This window comes from Macrotis lagotis, chromosome 2, assembly GCF_037893015.1.
Source record: "Macrotis lagotis isolate mMagLag1 chromosome 2, bilby.v1.9.chrom.fasta, whole genome shotgun sequence".
Classification (NCBI taxonomy): domain Eukaryota; kingdom Metazoa; phylum Chordata; class Mammalia; order Peramelemorphia; family Peramelidae; genus Macrotis; species Macrotis lagotis.
The window spans coordinates 330,303,942-330,327,901 of record NC_133659.1 but is presented as its reverse complement, the minus strand read 5'-3'; the positions used below and the strand labels follow the sequence as shown (position 1 = coordinate 330,327,901).

At 47.2% G+C, this 23,960-nt stretch overlaps 1 protein-coding gene across 2 annotated transcripts; it reads right to left on the bottom strand.

Annotated features, from left to right (window-relative positions):
• Positions 1–22,940, bottom strand: SH3BP1 (SH3 domain binding protein 1). 2 transcript variants are annotated; one of them, XM_074226884.1, is made up of 18 exons: positions 22,805–22,940; positions 20,430–20,472; positions 19,080–19,184; positions 17,086–17,162; positions 16,776–16,887; positions 13,738–13,814; positions 12,244–12,379; positions 10,981–11,049; positions 10,565–10,655; positions 8,448–8,593; positions 7,535–7,646; positions 6,179–6,260; positions 5,663–5,743; positions 5,394–5,510; positions 4,872–4,969; positions 2,999–3,137; positions 1,545–1,642; positions 1–899 (listed from the first exon to the last, which is right to left on the bottom strand). In XM_074226884.1, the coding sequence occupies exons 1-18, from the start codon at positions 22,864–22,866 to the stop codon at positions 427–429; spliced, it is 2,118 nt and encodes a 705-aa protein (XP_074082985.1). In that variant the 5' UTR covers positions 22,867–22,940; the 3' UTR covers positions 1–426. The 2 variants fall into 2 exon arrangements, with proteins under 2 accessions (XP_074082985.1, XP_074082986.1); XM_074226885.1 differs by lacking the exon at positions 22,805–22,940 and having other exon boundaries at positions 19,080–19,244; positions 20,430–22,749.
• Between the last annotated feature and the right edge of the window lie 1,020 nt (positions 22,941–23,960).

The following is a 23,960-nucleotide window of genomic DNA, read 5'->3' as shown; positions in this document are numbered from 1 at the left end:
TTGATTTCTCAATGATCACTTTTATTTGGAGGCCATAAGGGAAAGCTGGCTGCACCACAGTGTGCTCCAGGTTAATCCAAAATAATTTACAAGCCATACCAAGACAAAAACAGAAATTTCTGAAAAAAGGAAAATAGATGCCCTCCCTGTTGCTCTTCTCTTTCCCTCCCTGACTGGACCCTGCCAGGCAATGGGGAAAGAGGTTCTGGACACCCAGAACCAGGGGTGTCAGATGAAGGGAGGAAATAAGGCCCAGCTCCTCTTCAGCTCCCAAGGCAAGGGACCAGCCCAGCCAGGACTGGAGGCAGAGACATTTGTGGGCTGAATCACTGGAGCTTGGGGGGAAGGGGGCCCCAGAAAACAGAAGAAGCAAGGGGTGGGAGTCAGTGCACCATGGTGGGAGGAGGCAGCAGATCCACCCCTGGCTTAATCAGTCTCTGAGGCAAGAGTCCTAGGCCGGGGCTGGGGAGGAACAGTAATCCCTCCTTGGGATGCAGAGCTGTCTTTCTCAGGACCTCTAGAGTCCCCAGGGACATCAGGCTCACTGCTGGGGTTGGGAGAAGCAGGGGAGGGTCGAGTCAGCCGGCGGACAGGCTGAGGAGGTTGAGGAGGCAATGGGGGTGGCACCGAGGGGGCCTTAATATTGCTACCTGCCTGACGTCGGGGGAGGGCCCTAGGAGTAGCCGGACTCCCTGGAGTGGAGAGTTGAGGCTGGGGTTGAGGCTGGGGCTGGGGCTGGGGCTGAGGCTGAGGCTGAGGCTGGGGCTGGGGCTGAGGCTGGGTTTGGGTTGGAGCTGGAGAGGGAGAGGGAGAGGGAGAGGGAATGGTTGGGGGTGAAGATCTGGGTGTCAGGACCTGGGGTGGAGGCACCATAGGCCGGGCCGGGGCTGGCCGTTTGGCTAAAGAGAAAGTTGGAGGGAAAGAAAGTTAGTTTAGGGATGCCAGATTCTTCTATCCTGACCCTTGACCTTGCCATCACCCTGCTTCACTGACTGTTCTAGTCCCCTGGCCCAGTCCAGTGGAGCAGGATGCAGGGCCAAGAGTTCAGTCCCAGGTTCTAGGCCTGGCTCTGACACTCACTTCCTCTCCATGGGCTTTAGTATGGTTGTGTGGCCTCGATACTCTAAGAGTTCCTCCCATTCTGTGTTCTGACACGCTATGTCCTAAGGGACATTAGGGTTCTGCAACTCCCTCCCACCCCTGACATTCTCTGTTCTAAGACCCCTTCCAACTCTGACGCTTCCTCCCAGCCCTGCAGATTATATTGCGATTAGCCAAGAAGCATTTATGGGAGAACCTATTGAATACCACAGAAGTGCACCTCCCTTGGGTGCCTGTTTGAAGTTCCCCTCAGACCCGACGTGCCAACCTTCTTGGGGTTGCTAGCTGCCCTCTCCTTTTATACTGCTCAGGTTGTACCTCTCCATGGAGACCAGGCCCAACCCCATCTCTGAATAAGATCTCAGCTCCTGAAAGCCTTATTTCTCAGGGACCCACTTCCCAAGGCAACCAACCCCTCAGCACTTGGCCAGAGAGAGACTCACTTCTTCGGCCTGTCTCCTCAGCTGGTCCAGGTGCTTCTATGGGGTTCCTGCTGACCTTTGGAGAGGAGGGTCTTGGTGGAAGCTCAAGCTCTACCTTCCTGAGGGATAAAGAGGGCTATAAGAACACAAGTCTCAACCAGAGACAGAGAACCCAGGAACCAAGAGCCTCTGGAACACCAAGCATGATGCCTTTCTCAGCAACCACTTGTACAAAGGATCCCTTTACTACCTCGTGGCCATGGTTGGGAGAGACACCTTTGCCAGGGTCCAGGAGGAGACCATAAGGTCCCAACCCTAGTCGGGGGACTGAGAACCAAGCAAGCGAGTCTTCCTGGGCAGAGTGGAACAGGCAGTCAGAGGGAAGCAGGTTACCTCACAGATCAATGTGGGCAAGATTCAGTTCAATACAATGGAGCAGTAGTGAGCTCCCCATCAATCTAAGTGCTTTTGACATCTATAAGAAAGATGATTGAGTTGATTCCAAGACTAGATGGGAGGTAGTGGGATTAAAAAAAATAGGATTATAGTGTCTTACAAAAAACTGGAAAGGATCTCAGGGTTATCTAGTCTAATTCTCTTTTTATAAATGAGGAAACTGAGGCACAGTAATATTTTCTAGGTTCTAGAATCCTAGAACTTGCCCATTGCAGGGGGACAGGATATCTCAAGAGCTCTGGATTCTAGACTCTTCTTAGAATTATTAAGTGAGAATACATCCCTTCTGCCTTGGTTACTTATCCTACCCAATTCCTCAAACCCTAGGAGTTAAAGTTGGAGAGCAAGGGAGTATGTAATCTAAGGAACAGAAGATGGAGGAGGCTGGACTAAAAGGCCTCAAGGGTCCCTGCCAGCCCTAAACCCTCTGATTCTGTAGTTAGGTCAGGGTCTGTGATCTCCAGACCCCTAGGGCCTGTCTCAACTACTCTCCTATTAACTGGTAATATAAATTTCCCAACAGATCTGGAGCAATTCAGAATAATGGGTGTATAACATCTGCTAACTACCATGAAGGCAGCTATAGGTACAGTATATAGATTGCTGGCCTCAAGAGCCAGGAAGCTCTCTGAGTTAAAATCCAGCCTCAGACACTGCCTATTTGACTTTGGGCAAGTCATTGAAACTCTGACTCAGTTTTTCAAAGCAGGGATCCAAATAGCACCTACCTTCCAGGGTTGTCCTGAGGATTAAAAGAGATATCTTAGGGTGCTTAGGATAGGCCCTTAGGAGCTAGATCAATGCTAGCTAGTATTACTACTACTGCTACCACCACCAATGAGAGGGGGGCATCCTTAACTTTAGAAAACATAGGGGAAGCCCACAAGGCCATCCCTCCTTCTTTCCTATCCCAAGAATTGAAAGAGACACCAATTGTCATTTGGTCCAATGTGTTAAAGAACGGAGCTGGGTGACTCTGGGGTGGTCCCTGAGGCCACGTGATGTCCAAATGTTCTTACCCTTCCTTAGCCAGTGGAGAGGCTGGGATGGCGGCTGGCACTTCTTCTGAGTGGCCACTATCAGCTAACTTTTCCTGGGGGTGAGGTTGATACAGGATCGAGGGGAAAGAGAACAAGCCTGAGACACTGAAATGGATATCTGCAAAAGAAGCGGGAAAGAGGATTCCAAAGTCCAACTGAATTCAATGAGCACTGATTAGGCTGCTACCTACCATATATCTGGGAGTGCTGGGGGTGGGGTAGATACAAAGATAGAAAGTGCCAAAGTCCCCTAACTTCAAATGGTCCATTCTGAGCACCACCCTCCCTTTATTGACAAGCTAGGGGATCTTGGGTGAGAATCACCACATACACTTTCAGATACCATTTGTGTGCTGGTGAATTTTGCTAAGTTACTATTTTCTTTTTAAGTGTTATAAGGCAGGGGAGGGTCATAGATCTAGGGTTAGAAGGGGCCTCACAGGCCACCAAATACAACCCTCTCATTTTGCTGAAGAGGAAACTGAGATCCTGGGAGGGAAAGAGACTTGTCATGGTCATACAGTGAATGGTAGACTTGGGATATGTTCAGAAACAAGTGAGAAATAAAAACAAAAGCCATTAATCAAAAACAAGGTAATTTCTCCAAGAGTCATTTCAGTTAGAATAGACACTCTCTGAGGTCAAGGAATGTGTCCTTTGTCTTTGTTTCCTCAGCACCTAGCCCAGGGCCTGATGCAGGCTAGGCTTTTTGGCTGATTAAAAAGGAGGACAACAGCCTACATTTCTGTAAGTCAAGATTTCTGCCCCCATCATCATGTGAAATGGGCAGTACAGGTGTCATTATCCCCACTTTACAGAAGAAAAATGAAGTTTTAAGAAGTAAGGTCAAAGCACTAGACATATACATACATATATGTGTATATATATACACACATATATGTACATATATATACATACATACACATACATATGCACATATACATACATATATGTATATATGTGTATGTATGTATGTATACACACACACACACACACACACACACACACAGAGTCAGAGAGGAGACATAAACCCAGGTCTTCTGACTTTCTTTCTTCTCCACCTCCTCTCCCTTGGTGATGTTCCATGATTCACAATCAGAAATCAATTATTCATAGAACTGACATTGCAAAGTATGGATTCTTGCCATCTGCCCTGCTACTGCAACCCCAAGACTTACAACCTTACAACCATGCAGGCTGAACTCTGAGCAAAGGGCCCAGAATGATTCTTCATTCTTTCCTTTCCTACCCTACTTGTTCATTCAGCTTTCTTTTGAGAACTTTCTGCCCATTGCCTTTCATTCCTTATGTATGGAGCAGGGTTCTAGAGGTTGTGAATGTTTCTGATAATTACCTATAAGTCATGGCTAGCAGACCCTCCCTCAGAGCTATCTGATGCCAAGGTTTTGTTCCTCCCAACTTGCTGCTTACCCCAGCTGCATTCACCTTGTTAGTGCCTAGGTCTGAAATGGTGACTTGTGTCTTTTGTGCTCACTTCTCTTGCATCTTTGATTCAGAATTCATCCCTTAAGCAATGACTTGGTTCTCTCACTTTACAAAAATAATACAACTTTTTTAATTTTGGATTGGGGATTTAAGGTGTCTGCCATCATCTGAGTCTTCTGATTCTTGACTCCCACTGGGTCAAGGGGAGGCTCCATGTTTGGAGGGCACAGGAAGGGGCAGAATGTCCACCAGCTCCTCCCTACTTCCACCTTTCCCCTGACTCTCTCATGACTTACATACACACACACACACACACACACACACATTCAGACATATCAATAGACAGACACAGATACAGACAGAAACATACACACACACAGGCAAACACACACACACAAGATCTTACCTCCTGGGAAGAGAGTGTCCGAATTCTGAATCAATGCCTCCACCACCCCTACCACCTGGATAGAGGACACTGAGGCTGCGTCCAACTGAGCCTGGTCCCTGTAATGAGGAGGAGAAAGAAGGTGAGCATTAGCCCAGGTCCCAACCCTTCTCCCAGGATTTCCTAAGAAGAAAATAAGGATAACGGTGGAGTTGAGTCCTGTCCCTTTCCCCCATCCCACCAGGAAGAGTCAGAGCTCAAGGCAAGGATGGCACATGAACACACACTGGCAGGATTTTGTGGCAGTGGTAGGTGGGACTTCAGTTCTTTTAGTCAATAAATAGCTCTATTTCTAGCCTCCATGAAAGTCTTCCTCTAATAGTGTAGTATGGCCTGGAGGAGATTCTGAGTACAGGAAGCTCACTAACCAGCTCTGCCATTCCCTGTTCTAAGGCCTTTGCCAGTCCTAACATTCCACATCCCAGCATCCTCTGCTAAGGTCCCTCCCTGGTCAGGTACTCCTCCCAGATCTAAGGTTCTTACCCATCTCTCATGGGTGGCCATAGCAGGTTCGGCCCTAGGACAATGGCGATGTTGCTCGGAGTCATCTTATTCACCTCCTGCTCCTTAGCCAGCCTGGCCAGGAACTTTATCAGATACCTGAGGGGAGTTGGGAAGGGCATCAGGAAGGGGACCCCCTGGCTCTAGCCCTTTAACTTCCCAATTTGAATGGGCCTACCCCCCCTTTACCCCCCCCCCCCCAAGCCCAGGCCCCACTTAGCCCAGGCACTGGACTACATTATGAAACCCACCTCAGATTGCAGAGATTTTCCTGAGGCAGTTTCCCACATACTTCTTGAAGGCCTTCAAGCCGGGCCATTGGCTCCTTCAGACTGGAAACAGAGAAAGAAGGGACATAATGTTTTTTTAAAAAAAGGAGTAGAATTTTGCCACTCTGAAGGGAAGTCTCCAATGTGTGTGTGTGTGTGTGTGTGAGAATTAGGGTTAACTCACTTGCCCAGGGTCACACAGCTAATAAGTGGAAAGTGTCTGAGGCTGGACATAAACTCAGGTCCTCTTGGCTCCAGGGCTGGTGCTCTATCCACTGCACCACTGTCTCATTCATTTTTATAAGCTTACAGATTTGGAATTAGGATGGACTTAGAGGGCATTCAACCAAACCCCCCTCAGAGGAGGCTCAGCAAGGCTAAACTTCCTTAGATAAGAAGGGATTGAGGTGATATTGGAATTCAGATCTTCCTGAATACAATTCCAGTGTTCTGACCACTAGCCCGTAATGCTACCATCCCCCCTCTGCTTCCACTCACTTGGCAGCTCGCATCCAGTCCTCATAGAGTTCAAATGTCATGAGAGGCTCAGGAAGCTCCCGGAGGTAAGACTTGAGGGCCCCTGAAAAGGAGGAGAATGAGAGGCAATGGTATCCCCCAGCCTGGGCCCACACCAGACAAGAGAGTGACTCCCTTGGGCCCAACCCTATCCAACCTGCTCCAAGGCAGTCTCTCACTGACATTTCATTTCTGGTGCACAAATGCTCTAGACAAAGGAATGAAATCTGAATGGTGGAATTAGCTACTGATGAGCTAAGTATTTTTCAGACTAGAGATCTCCTGAAATCAATGTCACAGTTATGGAGATTTTGTCTTTCCTCTGCTAATGGGATGTCCCAGATGTGGCTTTCACCTCCTGTTGGGTTTGGTTGTTTTGTTGCTTAGTTTTGCTAAACTCTACTTCCTCCCCCTCCCCTCCCATGCTGCCTTTCTTTTTTATTTTTTGTCTACAGGGTGGGGCAGGGGGAGGGATATCTCAGCAAATGAAAGTGGGGTATAAGCTAGAGACCAATATAAAGATTAAAAAAAAGGAAGAAAGTTGGAATGGAGGGGAGTGGAAGGAAGAGAAAGAGGAAGGAGAAAGAGAGAAAGAGAGAATGATGGAAGGAAAAAAGTGAAAAGAAGAAGTACATAAAGAAATGAATAGCAAGAGAAGGAAGGAAGGAAAGAAAGAAATGAATAGCAAGAGAAGGAAGGAAGGAAAGAAAGAAATGAATAGCAAGAGAGGGAAGGAAGGAAAGAAAGAAATGAATAGCAAGAGAGGGAAGGAAGGAAAGAAAGAAATGAATAGCAAGAGAGGGAAGGAAAGAAAGAAAGAAATGAATAGCAAGAGAGGGAAGGAAAGAAAGAAAGAAATGAATAGCAAGAGAAGGAAGGAAAGAAAGAAAGAAATGAATAGCAAGAGAAGGAAGGAAAGAAAGAAAGAAATGAATAGCAAGAGAAGGAAGGAAAGAAAGAAAGAAATGAATAGCAAGAGAAGGAAGGAAAGAAAGAAAGAAATGAATAGCAAGAGAAGGAAGGAAAGAAAGAAAGAAATGAATAGCAAGAGAAGGAAGGAAAGAAAAAGAAATGAATAGCAAGAGAAGGAAGGAAAGAAAGAAATGAATAGCAAGAGAAGGAAAGAAAGAAAGAGAAGGAAGGAAAGAAAGAAAGAGAAGGAAGGAAAGAAAGAAAGAGAAGGAAGGAAGGAAAGAAAGAAAGAAAGAGAAGGAAGGAAAGAAAGAAAGAGAAGGAAGGAAAGAAAGAAAGAGAAGGAAGGAAAGAAAGAAAAGAAAAGAAAAGAAAAGCAGGTGCCCCATCAGCCCTCATGGCTAGCCCAATCCAAGCCTCCTGTACCAGCAACAGCATGAGGGTCGGAGCAGAATTCCTCCAGGCTGCTGGGACTGAGGGCCATGGTCTGCTTCAGCCTCTTGAGCACGGAGGCCCCTGCTGCCAGACGGAAGAGACCCTAGGTAAATAGAAAGTCATTGTTGTGGTAGGTTGCCTTTTGAGGCAAAAAGGCCAAGGGGAAGAGAAGAAATCTGAGGAAGAGGAGAATGAACAGGTGATGGAAAGCAGTGAAACTAGGCAAAGGGGTGAGATTAGCCACCTTGGACACCCAACCCTCCACGGAATGTAGCTTCTCCCTTTACCCTCAAACTTCTAAGGTTGGAATATTTTGTACAGCCTCCCCATATTATTCTGATACACTCACTCACACTAAGGTGGAAATGACTAATAATAGCTTAGCCCTCCTAGGAGGGGAACCATGTTCTTAACCTGAAGACTTGTATGATAGAATTCCCAACAACAGTGACAGGTCAGAAGCTGGCAGAGATGGCTCATTTCAATAGCAGGATGGTATCAGGAGAGGAAGCTCTTAGGTTCCATCTCTGTCACTAATCTATGTGACCTTGGCTAAATTATCTGAACCGTCAGGGCACCTTACCTGGAAGAGAATAAGCCCCACCCCATTCTCTCCTAGGGCTATTGAGAGATGACTGTAAAAGATCTGTTGGAATCCCTGTCCTGCTGCCCACTCACTAATACAACTTTAAGCAAGCCCTTTCTCTTCTCAGGGTCTCAGTTTCCCTATCTGTAAAAATGGCAGGTCTGGATAGGCCAATCTCTCAGAACTAACCCATTGCTCCTTCTGTGATTCTCCATAGCCACATGGAGTAAGAAGTATCTTAATTTTGCCACCTAGGATCCTGTCCCCAGCCCCTCCCAGGTGTGAGGTGGACCCTGTGGGTACCCTTCTCCCTTCTACCTCTTCTTTCATGCCTTCAGACAAAAGCATCAACACGCAAGCCTCCAGGGGCAGGGCGATGTCCCGGCCTGTCTCCTGCAGATGGGTTCTCAGGGCCACCCCGTATACTTTGGTGGAGGGAACATCTGACACCCGGGTGTTGCTATCTGTGGGGGGAAGATGAGATGGTACCGGATGAAGAAAGGAAGAGCTTCGTCTTCCCCTCCTCTGAAAGAAAGCCTTGGAGGCAAGGCATGAGACTGAAAAGATTATCCTACACTTTTTATTTTTTTAGATTTTTCAAGGCAATGGGGTTAAGTGGCTTGCCCAAGGCCACACAGCTAGGTCATTATTAAGTGTCTGAAACCGGATTTGAACCCAGGTACTCCTGACTCCAGGGCTGGTGCTCTATTCACTGCACCACCTAGCCGCCCTATCTTACTCTTCTTTTGTCACTTCTGGGCCCTCAAACTAACTTGCCAACCTGTCTTTCCTCCAGTTTATCTCAGGAATCCTAGGTTAAAAGGGAATATCACTCAACGGGAAGCATGCTGGATCAGGAGCCAAAGGGCCTGGTTTAAATCTCATCTCTCATGCTTCTTGGGCACCTCTCTATTCCTCACTTTCCTTCTATGTAAAAAGAGAGGGTCCAACTAGCTGACTTCAGAATGAAGTCACAGTAAATCCTTTCATATGAAAATCCATGATCCTGTCAGGGCGTAGGAGAAAGAACACTGTCTTGGCCTCTCTCTCTGGTCACAAGACAGTTGCTTTTCTTCCCCCCCCCCCCAGTGGGAGGGAAGCCGGAGTGGGTGAAAACAAAGACTTGTGAACTGAAAAAACTTTCATTAACTACATACACAGAGGATTCAGGATCAGAAGATAGGTGTTTGAATCCCATCTTGGTTATGGGATGCTGGACAAGTCATTTCCTCTTCTGAACCTCAGTTTCCTTAGCTATCAATTAGGGCAGAGGGAGAGGTTGTCTCTCTGTTCCCAAACACACAGTGATTGGCAAAGAATCCTGGCTACTTCACCAAAGTGTGTTGGTTTAAACTGGTTTGGATGGGATGGACCAAATGCTCTCTAAATTTTCTTTTCTCTCTAATTCTTTAATTAATCCTCCTTCCATTAGATAGGACTGAGGTAAAACTTCAGAAGTCCAGAGAAGGAGGGGGGCAGGGAAGGTTTCTCCTTGTTAATCCTCCACTTCAACCTCCTCTACCCCTACTCCCTTTAAATCTCACCTCTCCAGCACCCACTGTTTCTAGGTTTTCTCTCAGCCCCCAGAGCAGCCCTAGAGGAAGTCTGCTAACCCAGCCCTCCTCTTCCTACCTCTTTGGTCCTTCCTCCTCTCAGTCAAGGACCTGTGAAAAATTTCTACAAATTTCAGAGGAGAAGGCATGGAGAAAGGATGGCACATTCAAGGAAAAGAGAATATCCCAGCAATTTCAAGTTTTAGTAGTCTTTGGAATGCCTGGATATAAAATGCAAATTTGGTTTGGGTTTTTTCCTTTTTCTTTAGCATCTGTTCATTTACTATGTATATATATATTCTGGTTTGCTTTTAATTTATCTAATAAATATAAACTATCTGCAGGCAGGAACTACTCTCATTTTAGTCTCTAGCTCTAGCACCTCGGATAGAGCCTAGAACACTGCAGGCTCCAGGTCACTAGTCCAATCCAACAATCATCCATCCAATGAGAATTGATCAAGGGATCACTCTCTCTCGGGCCCCTCACTGGGCGACAACCGGCCCATGGTCCCTGCCCTGGAGCAGTGTGCATTCTATGAGCTAGCTGGAGCAGGTGCTATTGTGATGGTTTCTCATAGCTGGTCTGGTGCCAAACTTGGTCATCATGTGCATTAATTTTGCTCAGCTACCCCTCCTGCCTGTTTTTATTCTTTGTTATAAAGGCTCTTGAGAAGGAGAATTTGAATCCAGATCCTGGGTCTCCAGTGCCATTATCTGATCTACTGTGCTGTGAGGAAACTAAGGCTAAAGATGGAACATGACTTGACTGAGGTCACATAAACCTTAAGGGGAAGAGGTCAGCGCCCTGAAATCTCCAATAACTCCTTGGGCAGCGACAAAGGAAGGGACGGGGGGGGGGGGGCTATCTCTACCACCATACCTGTGTGGCCATGGGTCTCCTTCAGCTCAGCCAAGGCTGTGTCCAATGAGCTCAAAGATTTACGATGGTAACTAGCCTGCAGTTCCAGAAGCTGTGTGAGAGGAAAGGTAAGATAAAGGCCTTGGGATGAGTTTTGGGGGGTTAAGGATTTGGGGATTCCCCTGTCAGAATTCCTCTCCTGCTTTCCCCCAACTCCACCCTGGGAGGAGTCCCCCAGCAGGGCAGAAAGAGGGTCATTGGATGTTATGCAGAGGTAGGGAGCGCCTTCCTCCTCAAATTGGGGAGGCCTGGGCATACTCTTATCTCCTCCTTTCCAGGAAGGGGCAGCCTTTCTCTAGCACCCCCCAGAACTCTCCCCATCATTCTGGTAACATCCCCCAGGCAGAGATGGAGGGGGAACTCCTGGAGGCTCTTACACTGATGAAGTAGTTGGCATAGCTGTCTTCCTTTGTAGCGAAGTGGTACAGGTCTGACAGATACTCATCCTAGGAGAGACATAGCAGGACTTGAAACCTCTTCCTCCCCACTCCCCAACCCATCCTCCTGGACCTGCCTCTGGTTTGGGGAGCAGGATAACAGCCCATAATGATCACCCCCACCCTCAACAGAAGAAAAGCTCTTTGGAGACAGTAACTACTTTTTCTATTCCCAGCACCATGTACAGGACTGGCACAGTAGGCACTAAATAAATACTGGTTGAATTGAACTCAACCCACAGGGCCATCACTTCTTTGTCATTCAACTCTGGACAAATCCCGTCACCTCCATTCTGTATCTCCACGCCTAACAAAGTGCTTGCATAGAATAACGCAAGCTTAATACAAGCTTGAAATAAGTTGAAAGAGTTTTTCCTTTTTGTTTCAAGTGCGTTGAGTTCAATTCAACCAGGGAAGAAGACCCAAGTTCAGATCTTGCCCCAGCCACTTACAGTGTGACCCTGGATACATCCCCATTAGACAGTGAGCTCCTCAAGGACAGGGACTGTCTTTGGTTCTCTTTGTATCTCTAGTGATTAGCACTGTGTCTGGCCCTTAATAACTTAATAAAGTCACTTAACCTCTTTGGGCCTCAGTTTCCTTCTCTGTAAAATGAGTACAAGAACATCACCTACCTCCTGGGGTGGTTGTGAGGGTCAGAATAGAGAACAGATAGAAATAAACTTTGCGAAGCTTAATGTCCAATGTAAAAATCAGTTAGGCTTCAGTGGCAAGAAAGACTATTCTGGAGGCAAAAGACCTGGATTCAAATTACCTCTAATATTTACTACTTTGGGGACAGTGATACATAGTAGAAAAGAGTTAGGATTTGGAGGCAAAGGAGTTGGTTCAAATCCTGCCCGTCACTATCCATGGACAAATCTCTTTGCTTCTCAGGCCTCAGTTTCCTTTTTTGTAAAATGGGAAAATTGGAGATGGTTTGACTTCTGAAGTTCCTTTTAGCTCTAGATCAAGGGTGCTTAGCCTGAGGATCTGACTATTTTTATTTTATAGTCTATTTTTATAATTACATTTCAATATCATCAGTTTCATACGGATTCCTAGGTAGTTTATCTTATGCTTCATTTGGCTATGAGTGAGTGCAACAAAGTTCTCTATTTTACACAGGAGGAAACTGAGTCTCAGAGACTGACTGGACGATAACAAGCTCTAACCCACTGTCGGCCTCGCTGAGGTCCTCACCTTAGACTGCTCTACCTTCCTCTTCAATTCTTCTTCCTCCTCCTTCAGGGTCTCCAGCTTGTTGGTCGCGGTGTTGTGGCTCCCAGGACCACCTACCCCAGGGCCGAGGCTTGAACTTTTGGCCATTTGACTGAGCCTGCAGAAGGGTCAGGAGGGAAGAGACACAATGACCAATCTCCTCTGCCCCCCCAGTCATCCAGGCGTGTGGTAGCTCTGAGGAATCCGGTGGTTCCAACACAGATGAGCAATGGGATCATCTAAGGAGTCATCCGAGGAGCTGGCCAAGTGATGTGCATGTGGGCACCCCCTTGTGTTGACAAGACAGACAGGTTGAGCCCTCCCCTTAGGGGATACACAGGGCCAGGCGCCCCCTCGCGGCCTCTGGGAAGCACAGCCTGCTTAGAGCTTTCGCCTGGGGACTGACCCACTGATCCACAGACAAATCAGAACAGAAGAGGTGCTTCATCAGGAGTACATTTTAAAAATAAGAGAACACACACACACACACACACACACACAGAGGCGCGCACACAGAGGTGCACACACACGTGCACACACGTGCACACAGGCACACGCACACAGGCACGCACACACACACGTGTTGGCTGCTGAGATGGGCAATGTCCTGACTCCCCAAGACCATAGACTGGGCCATGATGGGTTATATCCAACTCTCAGGAGTATTGTGAAGAAACCCAAAGTTTTGGGTCAGCCTTAGAAGGCAGCAGAAGCAGGAGCTATCATGACTTTCATTACAACTAGCATGGTGAGGCACAGAGACAGGAAATCCTTTGCCCCAGGTCACACAACCCGAGCTGCACCTGAGTTCTTTTGGCTCCAAATCCAGAGTTTTTGTCATGATGGCACTGTATGTGACTATCCATGTTTGTGTCATGGCGTGCTCATGCTTGCACATGTGTGCATAGGCTCAGGTGTGTGCATGTGTTCATCATGCATGTGCAGGTACACACAACTCTCCTGCATGCTCACATTTCTGAACAGTACACATGTGGATGCTTGTATAATCAACACACCAAGATGTGCTTATATACACACATTTGCATATACAAAACATTAACATATTTGTGCAACAAATTTGTGCTTACATCCATAAGCATATAACGGTTTGTGTGTGTGTGTGTGTGTCCACATGGCTATACTTGTATTCACATGCTATCCACAAAGCATACATGTGCATGGAAGGATGTACACACTTTATAAAGGCCTTCCCTTTGTCTGGGAAGGTGGCCCTACTATTATCAGCAGAACAGACTCTTGGTGTTGGATGATTTCCCCTAGGTCCCCTTCAGTCAGAGGGTGGAATGTTGAGCTGACCAGGGTGGTATCAAGGGTTTGGCCTGTGACTGGGAAACAGAGCAAAGTGAGCTGGGAGAGGGGCTCCTGCTCTGTTCCCAGAACCCACCAGATACACAATCCAACATGGGTCACCTAGTCTGTGGGGGTCCAAACCCCGAGTCAACCCCACCCACTCACCTGCTCTTTAGGGCATTCCAGTCTAATACCAATTTCTGAAGGTTTTTTTTGTGCTTGAGAATGGATGGAAGCTCCTCCTAGTGGATCAGACAAAAGGCACAGACTGTCAGGACAAGGAAAGGGTTTTTAATAGCTCTTGGGCCAACCCATCAGCTGTTTTTTCCCCATAAAAAAGAAAACTTAGGACCAGAGAAGTTTGGTAATGTTTCCAAGGGCATACAGCGAGGAAGTAATGGGACCAGGTCTGAACCCAGATTTTCTGACTTTCTGCTTCTAAGATGTACATCAAGGCAATGGCAACTTTACAATGGCAACTGTTTGTTTCTTTACTACTTCTTTGGCATTTTCTAAGTTAAACCCTTCAGTTATCAGCAAATAACAGTCTCTCTCCTTTGATTCTTTGTTTAAAAAAATTCATTTCTTTTGTTTTTAAATACTTTGACTTCTGAATATAGGATATATAAAACTATTTCATCCTTCCTATCCTTTGTAACAAAGAGTAAGATAATAAAGAGATAGTTGAATAAAACGAATGAACGCATTAACTAAGTTAATATAGTAACACTCCAGGTCCACAATTCCTTCCCCTGCAAAGAAGGGAAGGCAATGCTTTGTCTCATATCTTCTTTGGGATCAAGCATTATAATTCTATAATGTTCAGTTTGGGCCACTTTTCTTCCTTCATTTTACACCATTTTTGTCATCATATATATTTTCAAGGGTATGTTAATTCATTCTGTATCAACTCATATCAGTCAGTTGTCTCTGAATTCTTCATACCCATCATTTCCTATGGCATGGCAATAGTCCACTAAAACCAAGTGCCACAGTTTATTTAGTCAACTTTCAATAGAAATTGAGGAAGAAACTATCTCCTTAATTTTCAGTTCCTTGTTACTATAAAAAGTACTACTATAAATATTTTAATATAGATGAAGCCTTACTATTGTAACCTCTTTGGAATATATATATCCTAGCAATGTAATTTCTGGGTCAAAAGACTAACATTTAGGGGTGGCTAGGTGGCGTAGTGGATAAAGCACTGGCCTTGGAGTCAGGAATACCTGGGTTCAAATCTGGTCTCAGACACTTAATAATACCTAGCTGTGTGGCCTTGGGCAAGCCACTTAACCCCGTTTGCCTTACAACAACCTAAAAAAAAAAAGACTAACATTTATATAGTACCTTATTGGCTTTCAAAGAGCTTTACAAATATTCTCAGTTGGGGCAGCTAGATGGCGCAGCGGATAGAGCACCAGCCCTGGAGTTAGGAGGACCGGAGTTCAAATCTGACCTCAAACACTTAATAATCACCTAGCTGTGTGGCCTTGGGCAAGCCACTTAACCCCATTTGCCTTGCAAAAACCTAAAAAAACAAAAAACCCCAAATATTCTCAGTTGACCTTCACAACCACCCTGGGAAGTGTTATTATTATTATCAATATTGTACAAATGAGGAAATGTAGGCAGACAGATGCTGAGTAATTTGCCCAGGGTTACAGCACTAGTAAATGTCTAAAGTCACATTTGAACTCAGGTCTTCTAATTCCAAGTGCACTGTACCATGTAATCACTGAATTGTTTATTTGAACTTTCTGAAAAGTCTAGCAATAATAGCATAGTGTTTTTGTCTTCTACAGTCTCTCCAAATCTGATTATTCCCATCTTTGCCCATTTGCTGGGTTTGAGATGAGTCACTATCTATATCGAAATCTATATCTAATCTCCATCTATTTTTAATCTATATCTATAATGTTTCACTCAATTGATATAATGGTTAGTTTTTGCCAAAACTGATGTTTTCCCCTCTTTTTTCCTTATTAACCGAGTTCTATTCTATCATTTAGAGCAGGAGTAAACTTAGAAGTTATCATCACATCCAACCTATCATTTTTCAAATAAGGACCCTGAGTGGTAAAGAATTGGAAATCAAGTAAATATCCTTCAATTGCGGAATGGTTTAGCAAACTGTGGTCTATGTATGTCATGGAACACTATTGTTCTATCAGAAACCAGGAGGGATGGGAATTCAGGGAAGCCTGGAGGGAGTTGCATGAACTGATGCAGAGTGAGATAAGCAGAACCAGAAAACACTGTACACCCTAACAGCAACATGGGGGCGATGATCAACTTTGATGGACTTGCTCATTCCATCAGTGCAACAATTGGGAGCAATTTAGGGCTGTCTGCAATGGAGAATACCATCTGTACCCAGGGAAAGAACTGGGGAGTTTGAACAAAGACCAATGACTGTTACCTTTAATTTAGGAAAAAACCCTGCTATCTTATTGTCTCATCTTGCTATCTCTTTTACTTTATGTTTCTTCCTTAAGGATATGATTTCTCTCTCATCACATTCAATTTGGATCAATGAATACCATGGAAACAACATAAAGACTGACAAATTGATTTCTGTGGGGGGGAACAGGGAAAGGGAAGTAAGATTAGGGGAAAAATTGTGAAACTCAAAATAAATAAAATATTTTTTTAAAAAAGAAAACATTTGAACTGTATCCTTTCAAAGTTTTTTTTAAAATTCTTAATAAAGTGGGTTTTAATTAAAAAAAACAAATAAAGACCCTGAGGCCTAGAAAAAGAAGTGATTTCCTAAGTTTGACTCTCTGGAATACAGAAGAAATATAGTGGGAAATGTATGTGATGAAAAAACAAAAGGCATAAATAAAACCTTAAAAGTTCTACATAAGTGATAATTATTAGAATGATTAATATATTAGCAATATTAATTATAATATATAATTGACAATATATTATAATATAATCTTATACTATTAATTCAGGGGTAAAGAATTCATCCCTTGGGGGCCAGAATACTGGGGAAGAGGTTTCCAGCAGGTCCTCTGGTTCCTTTGCAAAGCCTCTCTAGCCAGGTAAGACCTATGTCAGAGCTGTACTCTGTGAGCAGACCCTTCTAGGCAACCATGAGGCAAGGGAAGTTGACCTAATTATCACGATAATGAATGTAAAATCTTTAATAAAACTGATAGCGTTTTGTTGGCTGTTAAGATGACAATGATTACCTCACTCAGCCTGTTGAGGGGCAGTAGGACATCTCTCTCCAGGGCCATCTCAAACTCTGCCAAGACCCGAGCTAGCTGACTCTGGATGGAACAGCTAATCTCTAGAGCCTTCCTGAGGGGATCAAATGATCAAAGTCAGACCAAGACCCCTTCCTTCTTCTTGATCACCCCCAAACCCAGTCCTCTACCCCAATGGAAGGGGAGGATAACAAGCCAACCGAAGCCCCAGTGCTCCTCTCTGATAGGGAAAGGAAGGAAGAACTCCCAGCTAATGGGATTCCATGAAGGAATCCCTCCCTAGCTCACTCACCCCATGCTAGAATCTTGATCCAACTCTTTGATGCTCTCAGCCATAGTGTGAGACAGGGCCATGAGGGGCAATTTCTTCTGCAAGGTAAAAAAGGAGGTGAGAGGCTGAGATCCGGTCCTGTCCACTGAGCACAGAGCTAGCACTCCAAGGATCACAGCCCCAGAGATTCACAGCTGGGTGAGACTTCCAAGTCAACTAGTCCAACCCCTCTCATTTTATAGGTGAGGAAACTGAGGCCCAGGGGAAGTGTCCTGACTTGTCCAAGATCATACGGATATTAAATATAAGAAGAAGAATCAGCTCCCAAGTTCTTGAGAAGACAGTGAGTTTTCCAATGTACCTGTCTCCTGAGGTAAGATGATATGTTGCTTCCTCCAGCTCCCTGCCCCCCCCCCCCCCACCACCAAGTACTCTAAGTGGAGAATGCACTGCACAAGAAAAATCCCCAGAAAGACACAGTGGCATCTGCTCAGAACTAGATAACAGTTTGATTTTTCCTGTGTTTCCTACTTTCCAAAGCAACCCTGCACCCTCAGGCCCTTACAATCTTCTCTGAGGGAGGAGGAAGGGCAGCAAAGGATGAAGGGCAGTATGGGGTGGAGAAAGGTTAAGGATGGGGCAGCTCTTCTCATGGGGCTGAGGACTGTCATGGGGAAGAGGTTCTGCCTTGTTCTGCTCAACCCCAGAAGGCAGAACCAGGAGCAAGGGGGCAGGCGGGAAGGGGTGGGGGGACAGTGGCTGAGAGAGGCAGATTTGGGCTCCATATAAGGAAAAAAATTCCTAGCAATTAGAGCTGACCAAACTAGAGTTGGCTGCTTCTGGGGGCAGCGAGTTAGTTCTCTATCCCTGGAGATTTTCCGATGGAGGCTGAATGACCTAGACCTACTGGTTGGGGGTCTTGGACTAAATGACCCTGTGGGGGGCAGCTAGGTGGTACAGCAGATAGAGCACCCTCCCTGGAGTCAGGAGGACCTGAGTTCAAACCCAGCCTCAGACACTTAATAATTACCTAGCTGTGCGGCCTTGGGCAAGCCACTTAGGCCTATTGCCTTGCAAAAAAAAAACAAAAAAGAAAAAAAGAAAAAAAAAGATCTAGATGACCCTGTGGTCCCTTCCAGCTCAGTGTTCTGTTATTATGACCCCCATTTTGCAGGTGAAGAAACTGAGGATCAAAGGAACCATGTAGTTTGCCTGAGAGCATATATAGAGCTGAGACTCATACTCAATTCTCCTGATTTCCCAGTATCAGGCCCATGGAAAGGGAGAGGGCCAAGTGGATGACAGGATCTGGGCAAGATAGAGAATCATCAGCTATTTTTTTGAAGTCTAACCCCATTTTTGAATTAAGTCTAAGCAAGAGAAGAAACGTCCACCACCACATTCTGTAACATCCTGTGAACATTTGGGGGTCGGGGTTTTGTTGTTGTTTTACCTTTACTTTTCTTTTCTTTCTTTTGCAAAACAATGGAGTTAAGTGACTTGCCCAAGGTTACACAGCTGGTAAAGATCAAGTGTCTGAGGTTGTATTTGAACTCAGATCAGCCTGACTCCAGGGCTGATGCTCTATCCGCTGTAGCACCACCTAGTGGCTCTCCATGTTTTGACATTTCTTTGACTCTCCATCACTTAACACAGTACTTAATCAATTTGTTTTAACACAGAATGACCAGCCTTTCCCTTCTCCAATCCAAATGGATATTTCACAAACCCAGATCTGACCATGTTACTCTCCTGGCCAAGAGAAAGCTAACAGTAGCTCCCTCTTGGCTTAAACACAGACTTCTCCATTGAGCATTCCTCCACAGTTGGCTTGGGTCTAGTCTACCTTTCAGATTAAACACTTCAATGTTAATACACTCACTTGCTTGGCTTTTTTGCTCTGTCATCCTATGGGTGACCAGCCCTAATCTTGTCTCCTATTACCCCTAAGCTCTGGAATCATCTCTCTCCCCACCTCCATCCCCCACCAAGAAATGGGTCCCATGGGTACTCACCACACGCTTCTCCATGTCTGCCCCACTCTGGCCCTGTAAGCAGGCCTGCAGCCTCTTGTGGACATTGTGAGCAGCCCGCTTGGCTGGCTCTAGCCTCTGTTCTACCTGAGGGTGGCAGAAAGAGGCTGAGAAGGAAAAGGGCACTGGATGCTCTGTTTACAGTTCCTGTTAGATTGGAAGTTTCTTAATGGTCGATCAAGTTATGGTACATGAATATTATGGAACTATTGTTCTGTGAGAAACCATAAATGGGGGGCAGCTAGGTGGCGCAGTGACACTGCCCAGGAGTCAGGAGGACCCGAGTTCAAATTTGACTTCAGACACTTCATAATTGCCTAGCTGTCTGACTTTAGACAAGTCACTTAACCCCATTGCCTTAAATAAGTAAAACTAAAAAAAAAAAACCACCCCATAAATGGTCATAGAGAAGCATGGGAGGAATTACAGGAATTGATGCTAAGTGAAGGGAGCAGACTAGGAGAACATTTGTCCACATCAACCACAACATTGTGAGTTGATCAACCTTGATGGAAGCAATTCCCCCCAGCAGTTCAGAGAGCTGGGATGACCTTATTAGATCAACTATGGACAATGCTATCCTCATCCAGAGGAAGAAAAACAAAACAGAATCTGATGAACACTACAATCACTTTTTAAAAAATTTCTGTTCTGGACTTCTTTCCCTTAATCCTAATTCCACATACCAAAAATGACTAATCTATAAACATGTTTTAAAATGTGTATATATATAAACATGTGTATGTATATAAACATGTATGATAGTCACCAGACTATTCATCACTGAAGGGAGGGTAGAAGGAAATGATGTAACTTAAAAATACACATAGGCACATGGATGAATATTGAAAAACTTTCATGACATGTTTGGAAAAAGAAAATATCAATTAAAAAAAGGAAATGTGAAGGGAAAGAAAGATTATAAGCTTCCTGAGGGCAGGGACTATCTTTTGTCTTTGTTTATATCCTCACCACCTAACCCTAATCTTAACATTAATATCTGATCGTTACATTAATCCATTGATTAGTTTCCCTGTTACATTAATCCATTGATTAGTTTCCCTTTTCTTCATCTCCAGGTAGTCTCCTGCCACATAGCCAATACTTGATCACCTCTTGGGGCCTCCTTTGGGGACATTGACATTGCCCTTCTTCCCTCTCCTTTGACCTATTCAGGCTCCCTATTTTCCCCAGGGTGACTTCTTCCTTCTAAGGGAAATCCAGTCCAGGAGGTTCTGATGATTCATAGCTCCCACTTGGCTTCCTCCCTCCACCTTCCCAACTCCTGTACAGGCCTGCCTCTCATCACTGTGCTTAAACTCACAGCCATACCTGAAGCAAGTCCTCGCTTAGAAATTCAGCAGTCTCTTGGGCCCTGTGGGGGACAGAGAGACTGGTTGAAGGGCAGGTTAGAGGCCTTTTTTCAATCTACTTTCCTTTTCCCCCAAAACTCCCTGCCAGACTTGAAGACTTGGAGTAAAGACGATCTAGATTGAAGTCTAGGCTATATGCCCCAGGGCAAGTCATTGGCTGGCTCTGTGCCTCAGTTTCCCCTAAACAAATGGCTAAACTAGTTGTTCTCCGAGGTCCCAAAATCCCTGACCCTAATACCAGCCCAGTCAAGGCTGGAAGGCATTTCAGGGTAATGAATTAGGAGCTGAAAGGGGTTTGAGCAGAGGGTGGAGAAGCCTCTTCCAGGAAGGCTCCTGCCTGTCCACATTCAGCTCCTAATTCCTGTCTCTCACCCATTCTTCCCCACACCCCTCTCCAGCCAGAGCACATTCCAAAGCAGCAGGGAATTCAAAGCCAGCCGCTTCCTTCTCCACCCAGAGCTGCACCTGGGAACATGGGGTAGGGCGGCAGGAAGAGCCTCTCAGAGGCCCAAACCAAACCTGTGAGGACTGCCATGATAAGTAGCAGCTGGAGTAAAGTTCTAAGGTGGAGGGAGATGTCAGAGGGAAGGGGGGGAGAGCCTTGAGGCTTCAGCTGGGGGAGAAAGGGTGAAAAGCATCAGCACTGGATTTGTCATCAGAGAATCGGGTGTTTTTTATTAACCTGCCCTCAGTCTCAATTGCCTCATCTGTAAAAATAGCCCTTCCAGCTTTCTATTTAGGCTTCTGTTAGCTTAACCACTTCTCTTTTTCCGGACTCAGTGTCCCTCTATAAAATGACAGATCTGGACTAGAAGGGCCCCTGGGGTTTCTTGCAGTTGAAAATAATGATCCTAAACTCATTATCCCTCTGAATCTCAGTTTCCTTCTTTGTTAAAAAAAAAAAAAGACAGGAGGTTCTTAGCTTCGATGGCCTCTAAAGTGCCTCTCAGTTTGTAATCCAAATTCTTTGCCTTCTTTCTCACTTCCCCCCTTGCCCCCAGCATCTCCACATAGACTATAATTCCCAAAATGAATTTCAGAGATGTTCCAGTCCAAGCTCCTTATCTGAAGGATGGGGAAACTGAGGTCCAAAGAGAAAGGACTTGCTCAAGGTCTCTCAAGGAGCAGAGACAGGATCACAAGTCAAGTATCCTGATTCTGGTTTTTTTACCCTACAAGATTCCAGAACTCTAGTTCCTAGAGGGGATGAGGAGGAGGAGGGGAGGGAGTCAGGGTAAGGCCATCTGGTTTTGGTTTTGGTAAAGTTAGGCCTGGGAATGGGGTTGAGTTTTTACCTGACCCTGGGAAAAGCAAAGTAGAATTCCAAGGACTGAAATCCTAAGGGGGGTGGGGAGAGACAGGAAAAGCAAAGACATCTGGGAAGAGCAGCCATGCAAGGCTTTCTAGCCCTCCTAAAAGGTCCCCCTGGAGTCTTTCTCTCCAGGGAGCCGGGGTCAGGCCAGATTCCTCTCTTCCCACCCTTCCCCACGGGTCTCAGAGTCCTCTTTCTCTCCTTCCTTCTCTCCAGGGAGGATTTTGAAATTCTTTACAGGATCCAGACTGGTTGAGACAGGAGGGGGGTGGAAGGGAGACACTAAGCCCCCGGGGCCCAGGCAGAAGAGGTTAGCCTCAGCCTGGCCTCCATCAGCTCTGGGGTAGCTCCGAACTGGAGCGCAGAAAGCAGCACTGGGAGCAGGGGGAGGAGAGGTCTCTTTAGGGGACACTTCCTAATTTCCTCAGCCGTAAATGAGGGGATTAAAACAGATGATCTAAGCTCTAAATTGGAAACCCTAACTTCCTCTGTCCCAAGGGTCCTCCAGGCCCGGCCATTCCCCTGCAAGGGATTCTCCCAGTTGTGGCACGGCAGGTTCTCGGATTCCCCGGCGGGTTGGCATCTCTGTTCTGAGGGTCCTTCCCTTGGACTTCGCGGGCTCTGGCGGGAAGGTCCCTTCTCCAGGCCCCCCTGGAGCTTCTCTCGGCTCCCCCAGGTTCTGGCTGCCTCTAAGTCCCGGGCCCACCTGACCTCCGAGGTTCGGCAGGCCCTCCTCCGTGGGTGGAGAGGACCCCTCTCCCCAAGCTGGCAGCCCCCCTTGCCTCACGTCTGCCTGGGGGGATGGGCTGAGGACTCCCAAGCTCGGCTTCGGGGAGGGAGCGTGGAGGGGCCCTGGGGCCTCACCTCAGGAGACTTCCCTCCCCAGGGGCCCTCTTTGGGGAGTGGGGGCCCGGGGTGTTGAAAGAGAAAGCAAAGTCAAGGGCAGAGGTTGGCGGGGGAGGCGCCCCAGTGCGGCCGGCCCCGGCCCCCCGACACCAGCGCGCCCCCCGCCGCCCGCTCACCGTCCCGAGCCCCCGGTCTGGGACAGCTGCAGCCGCATTCGGTTAAGCTGCCTCTTCATCATCCTGGGGAGCCGCGCATGGGAGTGGGCGCTCGCTCCGCTGTGGCCGGGCCGACGGGCGGACCCACGGACGGGCGGACCCACGGGCGGGCGGACCCACGGGCGGGCGCAGGCGGCTTCTCTCCTCTCCCCGGCGCGGTCTCTCGCTCCCTCTCTCTTTTTCTCCCCCCCTCCTCCTCCTCCTCTTCCTCCTCCTCCTCCTCCTCCTCCCCCTCCCCCTGGCCCGGCCTCTCCTCTCGGTCTCTCTCCTCCCCCAGCCCAGGTCGCCACCCTCCTCCGCTAACTCTGCCCCGCCCCCGGCCCTGCCCGGTCTGTCTGGCCGTCGGGCCGGCCACCTGGGCGACCCCCGGCCGTCCGGCCCGCGCCTTCGAGGCCCCACCTGGGGCGGCCGTCAGGAACCCCGGGGCCCCGCCTGTTAGGGGACACGAGGGGACCAGCCCGCGCGGGGCCGGGGCCTGCCGGGACAGCTCCTGGGACTCTCAGCCTTGAACGTGGCTGCCGTGAGGCAGACTTGCCGAGCGACCTTCAGCGAGTCATTGGCCCCCTTCTGGGACTCAGTTTCCTCATCTTTAAAAAATAAAGGGGCTTCTCCAGCCCTCCAGGGTCTCTTCCGACTCATTCAATAATCCGGGTGAGATCTGGTCTCTACCCTGGTGTCCTGTCCCTTGGCACACTTTCCGGGGCCTCTCGGGGAGGCTTCCGGGGTCTTTCACCTGCTCCTCGTTTCCCAATTTCTTTGGGACCCCCCCCATATTTCCTATTCCTTGTCCCCACCTCCAGTAAGGCAGAAAGCAACTTGGGGGTAGGGGTGGCATAAGAATGTCGGGCAGACGACACAGTGAGCCGGTCCCGTCAGACTCAGCCAAGCGGCCAGGAAGAGGTCCCTTTCTCCACTTTGGCCGGCCTGGCTGGGCCACCTACAAACTGCGAGCCCGGGACCCTGGACAGAGGAGCGCCATCGCAGTCACTGGTCCCGGGGGCCAATGCCACTGTTATCATTTGTAGCTGTGATCTCAGTTTCCTCAGCTGTCAAACAAGGGGCCGTTCCTTCGGGCTCCAGATCTAGGCTCTGATGACTCTGAGCCTCAATGTCTTCA